The sequence below is a fragment of the Trichosurus vulpecula genome, chromosome 6 (genome assembly GCF_011100635.1).
Source record: "Trichosurus vulpecula isolate mTriVul1 chromosome 6, mTriVul1.pri, whole genome shotgun sequence".
Classification (NCBI taxonomy): Eukaryota; Metazoa; Chordata; class Mammalia; order Diprotodontia; family Phalangeridae; genus Trichosurus; species Trichosurus vulpecula.
Genome location: NC_050578.1, coordinates 179,254,867 through 179,271,315, shown reverse-complemented (window position 1 = coordinate 179,271,315; position 16,449 = coordinate 179,254,867). Strand labels below are relative to the sequence as shown.

At 37.4% G+C, this 16,449-nt stretch overlaps 1 protein-coding gene across 1 annotated transcript; it reads left to right on the top strand.

Annotated features, from left to right (window-relative positions):
* The first annotated feature begins 13,489 nt into the window (after window positions 1-13,489).
* LOC118853483 (glyceraldehyde-3-phosphate dehydrogenase-like) lies at window positions 13,490-14,536 on the top strand. Its single transcript, XM_036763588.1, has one exon. It carries the CDS (start codon window positions 13,490-13,492, stop codon window positions 14,489-14,491), a length of 1,002 nt encoding a protein of 333 aa, XP_036619483.1. The 3' UTR covers window positions 14,492-14,536.
* The last annotated feature ends 1,913 nt before the right edge of the window (window positions 14,537-16,449 follow it).

Sequence of the window (16,449 nt, the reverse complement as noted above, 5' to 3'; positions counted from 1 at the left end):
CAAGACAGAGAGAGGACAAAAAGACACTGAGAACTCTAATCCTCTATTATATTATGGATATTTTTTAAATAGAGGGCAAAAGGACATAACTAAGAGTCAGTCAACTAGCATTCACTAGTGCCAGGCACTCTATTAAGTGCTGAGGATCCCCCCCAAAAACAAAAACCTCTGCTCCCAAACTAAGCTTGAGAAAGAAATGGCAAACCATTCAACAATCTCTGACAAGACAATCCCCAAAGGGTCACAAAGAATTAGACAGGACTGAACAGTAACTAAACAAAAGCTCTTAAGGGAAAGCTTGGAGCAGGAGGTAGAGCAGTGCATATAGTGCTAGAATAAGGAAGATTCAAATTCAAATCCAGCCTCAGATACTTACTAGTTGTGTGACCCTGGGCAAGTCACTTAACCCTGTTTGCCTCAGTTTCCTTTTCTGTGAAATGAGTTAGAGAAGAAAATGGCAAATCACTCTGCCACCTTTGCCAAGAAAAATCCAAATGGGGTAATGAAGAGTCAGATACTACTGAAATGATATCAACAACAAGCTTTCAAGGACTCCTTATTCAAACTGAGCAGAGACAACATGAAAACAACTATACAAAACAAGACATATACAAGATAGAGGAGAGGTAATCTCAGAGAGATGGTGTTAAGAGTAAAGAAGACTGGTGAAGACTTCTTGCATAAGGTAGGATTTTAGCTGAGACTAGCCCCCTCCAACCTTTGCAGTCTTCCAACATATACTCTTCCATCCAGGGACAATGATCTCCTGGTTGTTACACAAACAAGTCATTCTAACTCTTGACTGCAGGCATTTCCTTTTTTTTTAAATTTAGCATTTTATTTTTCCCCAATTACATGCAAAAACAATTTTCAACATTCATTTTTAAAATTGAGTTCCAAATTCTCTCCCTCCTCCTCTCCCGTCCTCAGTAAGAAGGCAGGTAATTTGATATAGGTTATTCGTGTGTTGTCATACAAAATCATATTTCCATGTTAACCATGTTGTTAAAAAAAAAGAATAGACCAAAACAAAAACTCAAGAAAAATATTAAAAAAGTATTCTTTGATTTGTATTCAGATACCATCACTTTTTTCTCTGGGGATGGAAAACAGTTTTCATTATCAGTCCTTCAGAGTTGTCTTGGATAATTGCATTGCTGAGATTAGCTAGGTCATTCACAGTTGATCATTTCACAATATTGTCCTAATGAAGTAACAGGTCTCTTGCTAATTCCCAGTTAGTTTTAAGATACAATCTACTACTTTCCACTAAAATCACTTACCTCTCCAGCCTCATAATTTAGCCTTTTTGTAAACATTGTGAATTTTGCCTGTATTCACTTCATATTAGTTGGTTGTTGTCCTTTGTGCCCAAAGAAGACCAAAATGACATCACTGTGTTGGAATTAAGGTATAATGTGTCCAACTGTAGCTGATCAAGCCAATGTGAGCTCTGAAGACTCTACAACAGATTGTATACAAATAGTCCATACGAACATTTGGAGTGGAGATATCTCTAAATTTGCACATCTCACATTTCTTTTGAGCTACTACAATCCTGCTTTGCTCATAGAGCATGGTATTTTCTTTGATACACAGGGCCATCCTGGTGGGTGGTCCTGTGCCAATGTCTCCCATGTCTCACAATACATTTCAAAGTTCTTCAAAGAGACCTTGAGAGTGTCTTTATATTTCTTCTTCTGACCTCCATGTGAGCAGTCACCTTATGTGAGTTCTCCATAAAATAGTCTTTAAGGCAGATGAACATTTATTGTAGGTTTCAGAATCAAAAAAAGAATATAGTAAATAAGTTTGCATGCCTCCCAAATGGAATGAATGACAGTCTCATGACAATGCAATTGACACTTGTAAGAAAGAGCAACACCACCATCGTTAGTGCAGATGTTACCACCATGACAAACCTTGATGAGGTCAAAGAAAACTTTTATGAAAACCTGGGGACTCTTTTCTTCCATATGCCCAAAGTGGACCAGTTTGTAATTCTGGGTGACTTTAATGCAAGAGTAGGCACAGACTATCAGACATGGAAGGACTTTTGGAGGAGGAATGGAGTCAGAAGAAGCAAAAGCAGTGGTAACTTACTACTGGAGACTTGTGGGTTCTCCCAGTTCAAGACATGGTTGGCAATAGTGGAGCAGAAAAGGAGTGGACAGCTTTCAGAGATTTGGTGTATAGCACCACATTTGCTCATCTGTGCCAGAACACTCACAAACATCAAGACTGGTTGACAAAAACAATGGGGAAATTAAGAAGCTGCTAAACAAACAACAAAAAAATCTGGACTAGACAGGGTTTGCCAGCAGGGTAGTTCATACATCTCTAAGAAAGTGGTATTTAACTCCATCAAAAGGAAAGTGTAAGCAAAGCTTAAAAAGATGCAGGATTCTTGGCTCAGTAAGAAGGCCGATGAAATCCATTTTATGCTGACAGTGACAATCCAAGGCACTTTTATGATGTCCTAAAGGCTATTTGTGTGTGCCAAAGGCCTATGAGGCATCTCAGCTACACAATGCTGATGGAGCCACATTGGTTAGAGATAAGGATATGATCCTGAAGAGATGGGATGGACACTTTCATAGTGTTTTCAACAGACTGTCATCAATCAATGCTGGAACCATTGACTGCATACCTCAAGCAAAAGTCAATCCCTCTCTAGCTGAACTTCCAATTGAATAAGAAGTTTTGAATGCCATTAGGCTCCTCTAGCGTTGCAAAGCACCTGATGCTAATTCTATTCCAGCAGAGATGTACAAGGCAGGGGAGATCCACTGCTCATACAAAGGCTGACTGAAATATTCTGGCTTATATGGGAAAAGGAGATGCCTCTCATTGTCTATCTCTACAAAGGAAAAGGAAATAGGTTGTCCTGTGAAAGTCACTGGGGGGTGGGGGGTCTCTCTTTTAGTGCTGGCAAGATTCTTACCAAAATCCTTCTTAATAAGCTGATCCTTCACATGGAAGATGTTCACCTTCCCGAGAGTAGCTTTGGAAAGCACTGAGGAACAGTCAATACAGTATTTGCTTCCCAAAAATTCCAGGAGAAATGCCAGGAGCCCAATAGGGGTCTGTATACAATGTTCATTGATCTGACCAAGGCCTTTGATACTGTCAGTCATGAGGGCTTATAGGAAATCATGGCAAAATTTGGTTGCCCAAAGAAGTTCATCAGTGTTGTGTGTCAGTTTTATGACAGCATACTTACATGGGTACTGGATAATGGAAAATATTATTGTGCTTTCCCAGTCACCAATAAAGTGAAACAGGGCTGTGTGCTTGCGCCCATGCTTTTTACCATGATGTTTTCAGACATGTTGTTGGATACTTTCACTGAGGATGTAAATAGCATCAAGGTCAGCTACCACACTGACAATACATCATTTAATTGGAAAAGGCTACAAGTCAAAGATAAAGTGAAGGGATAGTTGGTGCATGACTTTTTGTTCACAGATAATTGTAACTCAGTGCAGCCTCTCAGGCTGAGATGCATCAAGGTAAGGATCAATTCCCTATGGCTTGCACTAATTTTGGCCTAATGGTTAACACCAAGAAAACAAAGATTCTCCACCAACTGTCACCATACCATCCAGATGTGGAACAATTGCTTACAGCAAATGGAGAAAAATTTAATGTTGTAGATAGGTTCCCTTACCTTGGCAGTATACTTTCCGGTATACTTCCTTTTCTATACATGCATATATGGTGACGTTGACACATACATTGCCAGAGCTAGCTTAATGTTTGGGAGACTCTAAAGAAATGTGTGGAAGAGAAGAGATATTAGACTGCCTACCAAACTCAAGGTCTACAGAGGTATTGTGTTGACTTCATTGTTTTATGCCTATGAAACACGCCAGGAAACCGAATTGCTTCCATTTGAATTGTCTTAAAAAGATTCTGAAGATCACCTAGCAAAGATAAGGAACTGGACATGGAGGTCCTTTCTTAATTTAGACTTCAAAGCATTCAAACTCTACTGCAGAGAGCCCAGCTCAGATGGCCTGGCCATGTTGCCAAAATGCCAAAGAGGTCATAACTTCTTTCTTCAAGACTATGAAGTTCACACTCTTTTCTAAAGGGACTGGATTGTAAGGAATCCAATTCTTCCCACATAATAAAATAAAATAATGAGGTAAACTTCTTTTTATCTGTATAAAGGAAACGTGTGTTAAAACCTTAGGTATCCATCATGTATGGAAAGCTAATTTCTTTTCATTTTAAGCCGTCAGGGTTATTATAATATAGACCAACCAGGTAGCCTGCATTTACAAATGATTAAGCCAAATAGATTTCCCCTTGGTTAAAGCCTCTCATGAGATTAAGGTTATGTTTAAGAACCTCCATTGTTATAGATTCCTTCTACTTGCATTACCTTCTGGAAAGTGTCTTTAGGTTTTACAATAGGGAAAAGCAGCATTGGAAACTCTTTTGTAAAGAAACAATAAGTAGGAAGCTTCCAACACAGTATGTCACTGTGCTAGTACTCTCTTGCTGGGGTTGGGGCGTGGGGGAGAGAAAAAGAGACTTTCAACTCCAGTCAAGGTTAAGATAAGGCTCAGGGAACATTAAATATGCATATGATATATTAATATATCTTGAGTCCTTGATAAGCTTACACCAAACTATTTATCAATGGGACCTAATATTTCATTGGGAGGTTGGTTGACATACATTTTAACAGGATTAATAGCTTTTAGTTCTCCCACTTTCAATGGAATGTTGCTGAAGAATCTAATTACATAAGGGAGATGTTTTGTTCTAAAGATACCAGATGACACCTTTGCTTAGCTGAAAAGAAAAGAAAACCAAGGAAAAAGACTCAACTCAAATAGTTGAGAATACAGATTGCCATCCACAAACCTTTCTAAGTTAACTAGTTTATAGATGATTTGTCTATATAACCATAAATACAGTAAAATAATTACCTATATGGACAAATTTATACATTTAGATTTGAAAACTTATAGGCATTTACTTTTTCTTTTCAGAGATTCCCTTATTACATTTGTGTATTCTTTAGATATATGGACAAAAATGCCTGGGGCACATCATTATCCATTGTTAGGAGTTAGAATGAGAAATATGTACTTCATCAATAAGAGAAAAAGTTTCGAGACCATTTTTTCCCATGAAAATTTGAAAATTAACATGAAATTCTTTCTGATAGCTATTCCTTAAAAAAGTGCAAGTCCAATATGCAAGACAGTTGTGAGAAAAGATATGGTTATTCACTACTGATTCTGATATTCCCAAAGTGCCCAGATGTTTGATACATCTTTTATCATGTGGTAAATGTGGCATCTAGAAAACATAATTTTCAATAATGTCATTGTTATTACACTAACATAAGTTTTGATAGGAAATATGTGGCTGTGAAATGGACACAAAGACCCAAACACAAATTATGAGCAAAGTAGAATGAAGGAGAACAACCTGGTTTCCTTTATTCAGCCATAAGGTCTGATAAAACAATTCAAACATTTATTCAGGTTGAGATAAAGTTTGGAGCAAACCTATAAATAGCTGCTGAAATTGATTAAATCAAAACCCCAGCTAAGGTGTTTAATCAATTATAAAGCCATTCAACGTGACTGTACAACCAAGCATGTAAAGCACAAGAGATTAGAGTTATTAAACAACAAAATAAGAAATTAAAAAAAATAAGTTTGTCTGGTGTCTTCTCCTGTGAGGGTTTAAGAAAAGGTATGCTACCATACTTTCTTCCCAGTTGTCGATGAAAATGTGATAATGAGTTTTCATGTTATACTGAGTCATTTTTCTTTTCTTCATTTTAGACATTTGCTACCAAAAAGGAAGGGAAGAAGGTCATATAGGTCTTGGGATATTTTAGTCAGTAAACAACATTGAAAGCTCTTTGTGTCCAGAGGCTCAAACTAGGTCCTTTGAACAAACATAAATAAATACAACTGCAAAGATGGTGTTTGCTCTCTAGACCTTTATCTTATCACTTGAATGATGGAAAGAAAACCACACCTATAAAGGTCCTTCCAAATAAGAAACCTGCTAATGAAAATAAGATAGGCCTGAAACTGTAATTTCACTGCTATAGCAAACTTCCCTTGCCAATGCAGTTGAGCCCCTTCTCTGCAATTTACTGTCTAAAAGAGTTGGAACAATGGAACAATGAAAGGGTTAATGATCTACCCAGGGTCAGACGCAGGCAGGCCTTGAAACAATGTTTCCATAATTTGGGGTGGCCTTTCTATGCACTAAGCCATCTTGTATCTCTCGTTAATAGAGGACAAAATATACAATAAGTTCCCAAGGAACTCAGAGTAACAGAGTTAAAGAACAAAAATGTAATTATGGGAAATGTCAACCTTACATTTATTCTTTGATGATTTAAAAATAAACTAGATTCCCTCAGGATTTGCTTTTGCAAATGAGCATCACTTGACTTCCATTTACTAAATGATGTAGCATGACCAACAAATTAAATAAAAATAGTCCCTTTATGAAGCAGTTCTTATGACTTTATATGTGAAGACTGAGATGGCAGCTGGAGAAGCTTGGATCATCTGTGGACTTTAATTTTCTCTAACATTGAGAGGTATTTGATGGACTAAGGACATATGTCCTTGAGATGGAAAAAACCAATGAGTATAGGCTGCTGCTTCAGTGCTGAATTCTTGACATGGGTTTCTCTTACCAAAAAGAAAGTTGGAGCAATACTTATCATTCATTAGAATTTCACTATGCTATTATCTAACTATACTTCCTACATAAAACAGAAAACTATACTTTTACTCCATTTTTTGGAGAAGGGAAGGCAGGGCAATTGGGGTTAAGTGACCTGCCCAAAATCACATAGCTAGTGTATCAAGTGTCTGAGGCCAAATTTGAACTCAGGTCCTCCTGACTCCAGGGCCAGTGCTCTACTCACTGTGCCACCTAGCTGCCCCACTTTTATTCCATTTAAACTAAAGATATAAAGGTGAGTTAATTACTTGGTAAATTTATGACCTTTTTATTAAATTATCTGAAAAACTGTACTGATTCTCAATTTTTGTTTGTGAAGACTCACCTTTGTATGATTAATCCATATACTCCATGCACTTAGTTTGTGTTTACTAGAAATCATCTTCATTTACTCTATAAAGTATTGTATTCAGGTAAAGATATAGAGGAAGAAAGTACAAATTTCTCCTGATACGCGTACAATATGTAGAACAATTGCACAGGTAATTTCATTATGATCTAATTAACTATTTCTCCTTATTAAAGAGTAATATTTTTAACTTAAATTTAAGACTTAAAATGATCCAATTTTCTAAGTATTCCACTATTTCTATGTCATTCATATTAAGCAACTTGACAGCCCTACCATCTTTGGTCAGGTTACTCATTATCAATGTCTTTTCTCTGAAGGAAATATTCTTTTTTATAGTCACTCAATCACTATAATTAAATAACTTTTCCCCATTAATGAGCTACATTATATCCCATTAAGTGACTTTCCACCTTAAAAACGAATCAATAACATGAAGCACTTATTGCAAATGTAAGGATGATTTTCTGCTTTTAATCTATGATGCTTTTCTTGTGCCAAAATGTACTTAAATTTTAAAAGGCTCCCCCTTTTTATTGCTTAAATTAGTCCCTGATATTTGGTCTTTAATTTGGGCTGTTTATTCCTATCATATTATGAGACTAGTTCTTTTCTTAAATAATGCCATTTTACTGCTCTTTCCAGTTTTACTTCCCATTTCTCTAAGTGTTCTTAGATGAAGACTGTTTGCTCTTGGGGATGTTATCCATTTTCAGAGCTGCACAGACTTAGCAATGGATAAACTATTATGAGAAATAATGTTCCACACATTTGATAATGAGAAAATGGAAAGTTATGGCTATCAAACCTTTACTTTATCTTTAAAATAGTAGGTAAATTAGCAAATCCGTCTTTTGCTTACATAAGGAAGGGGCATAAAATCAATGAAATATTCACATGGAATTCAGGAACAAGTAGAATGGATTTATTTCCTTAAGACTTTCTCATTTGAATCTCAAGCTTTTTATGTCATGAAATTCTTGAGTTTTAAAGGTAAAGTCAAGTCACCTTTCCTGTTCCAATCTGCCTCTTTCTAGGTCTAGGCATAACCTCCTTAAGCACCAGAATCTATTTTTACTTTTGAGTCCAGACTGCGTTACTCTCCTGTTTCTAAATGACCTTCCCAAAACACGTAGGTCCATCTACATCTTTGGATTCCACTTCCACCACCATCATCATGCCCTGGGCCAAGTACTCCCCTTTAAACTGTAAGCTCCTTGAGGGTATTCTTTTTTCTTCTTTGTCTCCTGAGAACTTAGCACACTATCTGGCACTAAGAATGTGCATAATAAATGTATACTGTATTGTATTGAATCACAGTGCCCTGCATTGCATTGCATTTCTTCATTTTTTCTGAGTCTTTCTTTTATTCTCAGTCAAACTTATTATGGGTCTCTAAGGCATTTTTTAAGCAAGGTATCCTCTCTAAATCATCTGGGAAATGCCCACCAGGAAAACCTGCCACTCTCCCCATGGGAATCCTTCCCTTTTGCCTTTTCTTCATGACTTCCCCAGGTTGTAGAAGCCCCCATCTAGTCTTTGATTTCTTACATACCTTGGATGAGGTAGGAATTACCAGATCTATTCCTTCATATCACTGTGCAATAAGGTCTTCCAATCTGTCTTTTTATGCCAGCAATACACAACCTGCAGCTTGAGGCCCCCTTGTGGCCTGCCAAAGGATTTCACCAGTTGCCCAAAATCCTTTGGCGGGCTGCAGGTTGTGGAGGCCTGCTCCAGACCTTGCGATTCTCATCTGACCTTGTGATTCATATTTAGCACTTTGGGGCCTATCCATCATTCCTGCAGCTGAACTTTTAAGTTTCCTTTTTTTCATCCCTCAACTAGCATGGAACACACTAAGCACTAAAATGCTTTTTTAAATTCATTCATTCACCTCACTTTCACTTAAAATGTAATCCTCAATTCAGAGTTTTATAGATTCAGAGCTGGAGGAGACCTCAGACATTATCTAGTGTACCAGTTCTCAGGGATGTGGGATTCTAGCTGTTTTCTATTACACTAGACATGAAAGAGATTTGCAAAAACATATAAATGCCCCTCCTCTCTATTTTTTTTGAAAATATAGTTTTTAGCAAAGAAATGCCAGTTTGTTAACATGTAATTTGTTTATTTTTTTGAAAAATAAATATTGCAAACATCTATCAATTTATAATATAGTAAATATCAATTAACATACACCACATAAGCAAAACTCTTTGGGTTCCTTGATAATTTGTTTTACATCTGTAAAGAATTCCTCAGACTAGAAAGTTTCAGAATCATTGATCTAGTTCAAATCTCTCATTTTATACATGAGGGCACTGAGATCTAGAGAGGCAAAATGGTGGTCCACCAAAATAGGTAGTAAGTGTAGTAAGTGGGGAGAGCCCGTATTTGAACCCAGGTCCTTCAAGAACAAAATTGTTCATCTTTATACTCTACTACACTATTTTAAAAGAAACATAAAAAGGGGTGACACAGTTTAATGATATGTCAATAGACTAAAGGCAAAAAATGCAATCAAAGTCAACATACCTGGCAGAAGACTCACCCACATCAAAGAGATATAAAGCTCATTGGAAATTTAAGTATCTTTATAATTTAGATCAGCTACAGAGCTGAAGACTTTCTTAAACAGCACCATTTGTAACCATAGTATTGTTGAGGGGGAAAAGAAACCCAGGGATGCATGCATCTCAAACCAAAGTTCCCAGGGCTAGTCCTCCTAGAATGAATTCATGGACCCAGGTATTCTTTAAGTCAAGGAGGCAAAGGTTTATTACGCTTTACAGTGGGCAAGAGTTCTTAGGGAAACTGCCACCATAAAGAGGTGCAGGGGGGATTTTTACAGAAGCTTTTAGGGGACTTAAGGTGGGGGAAACATGTCAGTTGATTTTAGGTAGGATTATAGAGTGGTTAAGGCATGGTTAAGGAGTGGTTAGTTCTTAAAGGAACATGCACATTTAGTTTCTACTGTGCAGGTGTATTACCCAGAGTTCTCTAGGAAATAGCCCACAGTGTGGTTTTTACTGTGAAATGTCACTGAGTTCACTATAGGTCAGGGCTAAAGGGAATCTCTATATAGTTTTCATCCAGTGTCTTGTTAGACAAAATACTATGTCTGGGATACATGTTAGAAAGGTCAGTAAATATGGTTATGACTCAGTGTGCTAAGGAAGAAGCAGAGATAAGTTGGGGCATGCTCCCCTTTAGCTAGAGAGAGACTGTCTGAGAGAGAATATGTTTTGAGAACTAGATGTGTTTTGCTAAGGCATGTTGCCCTTGAACTGGAGAGAGACTGCTAGGGCCAATGCTTTGAAGCTAGGGAGAGATGTGATTTTAGAACTGGAGTTCAGGCATAGGCACCCAAGCAGAGGCTAAGGAGAAATGTGATGTTAGAATTAGGATCCAAGCACAAGGACCCCATCAATATCATAGAATTTTACAATTGAAAGGGACATCATATTTCATCTAATCCAATCCTCTGTACTTGTTCATATCAAGCATGTTTCACGGTCTGTGTTTTCCTTAGTTGGCTCATTTCACAGACCAAAGCTCTCCCACACACAAAGTTACAGAAACCTGGGTCTAGCCTACTTCTGCAAGTACAGAAGTTTCCTTTGGCTAGGAACTTGTCTTCCATTTACTTGTTAATCCTGTGTAAGGAACACTCCTCTATTATATATGAGAATTCCCCAGTTGGTTTTCATTAATGATGTCATTTCTGGCAGAAAGAATATATCAGGCAGGATGTATTTCCAAAGTTGTATCCAAAGTAGGATTTAGTGTGAACAAAAAAATGGTTTGATTCTGATTTACTAACGATGTGGCTTTGTTTTTTTTTTTTGTTGTTGTTGTTGTTGTTGTTTTTTGATTGTTGTTCAGTTGTTTTAGTTGTGTCCAACTCTTAGTGACCCCATCTCAGGTTTTCTTGGCAAAGATGGTGGAGTGGTTTGCAGTTTCCTTCAGCTCATTTTACAGATGGGGAAACTGAGGCTAACAGGGTTAAGTGCCTTTACCAGAGTCACATAGCTAGCAAATGTCTGAGGGCAGATAGGAACTCAGGAAGATGATTCTTCCTGATTCCAGGTCTGGCACTCTATCTACTGTGCCACATAGTTGTCCTCTTGCTTTGTTAGTGATTGGGACAGTTTTGTTTCTCTCCTCGAGGTTTGATTGTGGAGAACTGATACACTGAAACTGGACTAACTTGATTATATGGTAAACTCCTTGAGGGCAGAGAATGTATATTCTGTTTAGAGAAAGATTGAGAGAGATACCCTCCAGCAACTAATCCAATGTTATCTACATATTAGACATGCAATAAACACTTGTTGAATGAATAAACAATGGTAGTGAATGCATAGCTATATTACAAGTTACAGGACAGTGAAAGGATTTTCATAGGAGGAAGTTAGCCGAAACTAATAAAAAAAAAGTTTAATCTGTAATAAACAGTCAAAACACAAACTCCCAAATGTGTTTCAGTGTCTGTGCACATTGTTTAGAATTTTAAAGTTTATATATAACCTTTGCTGTCAGAGAATCTGAATGTAACCAATATCCTCCCAGCTTTCCTTTTCAAATTTATACATAACTCTTCTTGCCCCTAAGGCTTGCTAGAATAATGCTCGAGTCTATATGTACTCCACCTTTGCCAACACTTCAGATCTAATCATAACATGCCATCTGTCCCCTAATACTCACTGTTCTCCATCTCTTTTATTTTGATTTTCTAAAATTAAACAAAACAGTAATCATTAATAATGGCATGGCTTAGTAAGGCAAATTTAGTAGCTCTATATATATTTAGCTGTTATTCTATGTTTTAAAAAATGATCATTATGACTACTCTGGGATTTGAGGAAGAAAATATGTTTATATATATGTGTGTACATTTCTCCTAACCTTATTAAAACTCTGAAGATAAATAAGTATATTATGGTAGCATTATAGCTTCGTCTTCAGAGCCTAGATCATGGTACCCCATTTTAAGTTAAATAAAATCACAATAAGATCTTTCATATATCTCAAATAACAAATTCACTGGAAAAGGTTCAATATGAACTGATCTTGTACCTAATTATTCCATATAATCATTACAATAGATCATGGTCACTTAGGTAGTGTTGGTTTTATAGATAATCATGAATGGTTTGCCAAAACAGTGTGTGTGTGTATGTGTGTGTGTGTGTGTGTGTGTGTGTGTGTATTGAAATTTAGATCATCATAATAATAATGTATATCATCTCCAGGTTCTTCTTCCTTCCTTCTTGATCACATTATATGTCTTCCCATGTTAATCAGAATTCCTCATGTATATTTTCTCTTAATATGTTATAATAAGATTATGTTATATTAGTACACCACCACCTTGTCGATCTTTATATTTCCCTCCTCAGGTAACTGAGAAATATAGGGTGCCCTAAAAGTGTTAGTGCAGTTTAAATGTTAATAGCTTATTTTAATGGTATAAAACCACTCTGACTTTTGGAACACCCAGTAGTAGCGGACCCATCGTTGATTATTGGAAACATTTTTGAGTAATATTTTTCTTTCACACTTCACATAATTTAGCTACACTTCAATTCAGACAGAGGCATCATGGCAAAGTGGCCAAAGAGCTGGCCACATAATCAGGAGGATTGGTGTTCAAGATCATCTAAAACGTACTAGCACAGTAACTTCTAGCAAGTTATTTAACCTCTTAAGTATACCTGGCAACTCGAAGACAATTTGCCATTAAGCTGCCAATTTCATAGCTGCAGTGAGTTTTTCTGAGTTTTCCACACTGATGTGTAACCCTTGGCTCAATGGGACATACAATTATATGAGACTCTCTCCTTACTGGTATAGATTGATTGCATGGGAGTAAAGTTGGAGGAAGCTAGTGAGAACAGTGGGCAAACTCTAATCCCAGTCTCTTCCTCATGGAAGAAGTTAGTCTTCCTGGGAAAAGGATAAGAGGAGTTGATGCTAAAAATACTCTTGACTTCCTGTAAGCTACATTTAGACAGACCCATGTGGATATACATAGTCTACCTGGACCAAAACAGAAGAACTTCACCTGCCCTACAGAGATAAAATCATATGTCCTGACCAAATATGTATGTGTGTGAGTGTAATGTAATTCAAACCTTCTAAATTCTATTTTAGTGTGGAAACAAATTTTTTTCTCTCAATGAACTTTAGAGTAAAAAATCTCTAATTTTGATGATGGAAGTTTCTGCTGATATAAAAAGAGGTAAGAAAATAGGTGGGGGTGGGGAGAAGAATACACAAAAGGAATAAACAGCAATAGTAAACATATCCTCGATTAATAACTGTCTTATTGGCTGTCAGCTTGTCTCCCGAGCTCATTGCCAGGATCTGCTTGTTCAGTTGCATCCCTGAAACAAGATGGTGAAGGTCGGAGTCAACGGATTTGGCTGTATTGGGCACCTGGTGACCAGGGCTGCATTCGCCTCAGGTGGAGTAGACATCGTGGCCATCAATGACCGCTTCATTGACCTCAACTACATGGTTTATATGTTTCAATATGATTCCACTCATGGCAAGTTCAAGGGCACTGCCAAGGCTGAGAATGGGAAGCTGGTGATCAATGGAAAAGCCATTACCATCTTCCAGGAGCGGGATCCCGCCAATATTAAATGGGGAGATGCTGGAGCCCAGTATGTTGTAGAGTCCACTGGAGTCTTTACCACCATGGAAAAGGCTGGCGCTCACTTGAAGGGTGGAGCCAAGAGGGTCATCATCTCTGCCCCTTCTGCTGATGCCCCCATGTTCGTGATGGGAGTGAACCATGAGAAATATGATAATTCCCTTAAGATTGTCAGTAATGCCTCCTGCACTACCAACTGCTTGGCCCCCTTGGCCAAGGTCATTCATGACAAATTTGGCATTGTGGAAGGACTCATGACTACAGTCCATGCCATTACTGCTACCCAGAAGACAGTAGATGGCCCCTCTGGTAAGCTGTGGCGTGATGGGCGTGGTGCTTCCCAGAACATCCTCCCTGCTTCCACTGGTGCTGCTAAGGCTGTGGGCAAAGTTATACCTGAGCTGAATGGGAAGCTCACAGGCATGGCCTTCCGTGTTCCTACTCCCAATGTATCTGTTGTGGATCTGACCTGCCGCCTGGAGAAACCTGCCAAATATGATGAGATCAAGAAAGTGGTGAAGCAAGCATCAGAAGGACCCTTGAAGGGCATCTTGGGCTACACAGAGGACCAGGTTGTATCCTGTGACTTCAACAGTGACAGTCACTCTTCCACCTTTGATGCTGACGCTGGTATTGCCCTCAATGACCACTTTGTCAAACTTATTACCTGGTATGACAATGAGTACGGTTATAGCAACCGTGTAGTAGACCTCATGGTCAACATGGCCTCCAAGGAGTAAAGTGGAAAGCCATGGATCTTCATCCCCAACCAAAAATGGAGATCCACCACTGGGGAGCCCACATTCCTAATCTATGTTCCTATACTGGGGATCCCATGTCCCATTCACATCCTTGTCCCACGAAGCTGAGAGTCTTATATTGTGTACCATCAATAAAGTTACCATATTCAGTGCAAAAAAAAAAAATAACTGTCTTATTTTCCTAAAATCTATCTGCCAATCTTCCTCCAAAAGTATTCTATAGTTATGTGCTTCATAGACCCATGTGGGTCTCACTGCCTTCCAGCAATGAAAATTGGCAGCTTAATGGCAAATTGTCTTCGAGTTGCCAGGTATACTTAAGAGGTTAAATAACTTGCTAGAAGTTACTGTGCTAGTACGTTTTAGATGATCTTGAACACCAATCCTCCTGATTATGTGGCCAGCTCTTTGGCCACTTTGCCATGATGCCTCTGTCTGAATTGAAGTGTAGCTAAATTATGTGAAGTGTGAAAGAAAAATATTACTCAAAAATGTTTCCAATAATCAACAATAGGTCCACTACTACTGGGTGTTCCAAAAGTCAGAGTGGTTTTATACCATTAAAATAAGCTATTAACATTTAAACTGCACTAACACTTTTAGGGCACCCTATATTTCTCAGTGTTTTTTTGCTATGAACAAAGTACAGCTCTTCAGACTTTCTAATTTTCAAATTTTCTCAAAAATTCTATATAACATTTGAAGTAGTTCCCCTTCTCCACTCTAACCCCATATGTTTTCCATCCTACTTTACCATGATTGCCTGAGTCTGTCTCTGTGATAATGGCTGGAATTCATTTTAAAATATGCCTGTTAAATTTATTTTAAAAACAACTTATTCCTGAATATCCCCCTCAGATCATTGGAGAGATTCATCCTCCCTCTTTATGCAGCTTCCTTTATCTTATTTCTATGGCATATACCAAAGTTCTCATATTAATATTACATATTTGTACATATATTTATCAATAAAATGTACTGACGCAGGTAGTCTCTACCTGAAAAGATTAAAAGTCTGTTTATCTTATTGGTGAAATCAAAATTTTGCTACTTCTATAGAAAATTCTAGCAAGATTAAGCTTATAACCTGGTCAGAAAAATAGGAGAGCTGTTGTCATAGCAACTTATATGTTTTAACCAATAGTAAAATCTTAAAACAAAGGAATATGTGGGAGTTACACAAAAATTCCTAGTATTAGAAAACACTTATTAAATCTGATTTTCACACAAATATATTCACACACACATATACTTATACACAGAGTTACCCACAATTTAAGGGTACCCTAAGATGGACCAGTATGTTTGTACAAATGAGAAAAAATAAAATAAAATATTTCCCTTTTGGACCCCCAGTTCTGGGTCCCAGGTAAAAATAATGAATTAAACATTGAATAATGGCTTCTCCTCTGGAACATGAGAACATACTATACTTGAAATACCTGGTCCCCAAAAGCTCAATATTTAACTCTGCTTTTGTTATATTAATGTGACAAGACTATTCTCATGAAGGAAACAATGCAGATGACCTTAAACAGAAGTGTGATGCATGTTTAAAAGTCATTAGGGTCCCAAATATATGCTAAAGGTTTTGTTTCAATATAGAGTTAAAAACATATTCTATCATTAGTGGCATAAAGCTTCAGGGGACAATATATGAGAAGAGAGAGCAAGGCTTGGTTATCTTCCATACCTCAAAATATGTTTCCTAGCATTCATTCAGTCTTAAAAGACCGTAACAAATCTCATTCCTTGATTTCAATTTTAGTGTGCTTTTTGTCCAAAATACTTCTTCCTTTAAAAAAATGTTCACTTGACACTAAATATTTTGTAAGTATAAATGGCGCATGAATTTTGGATGAATAAGGCCTATATCATTAGGTCTGGCCTTAGGCAGATAAAATGAAAACATCAATAAATGTGAATGAAGAATAATA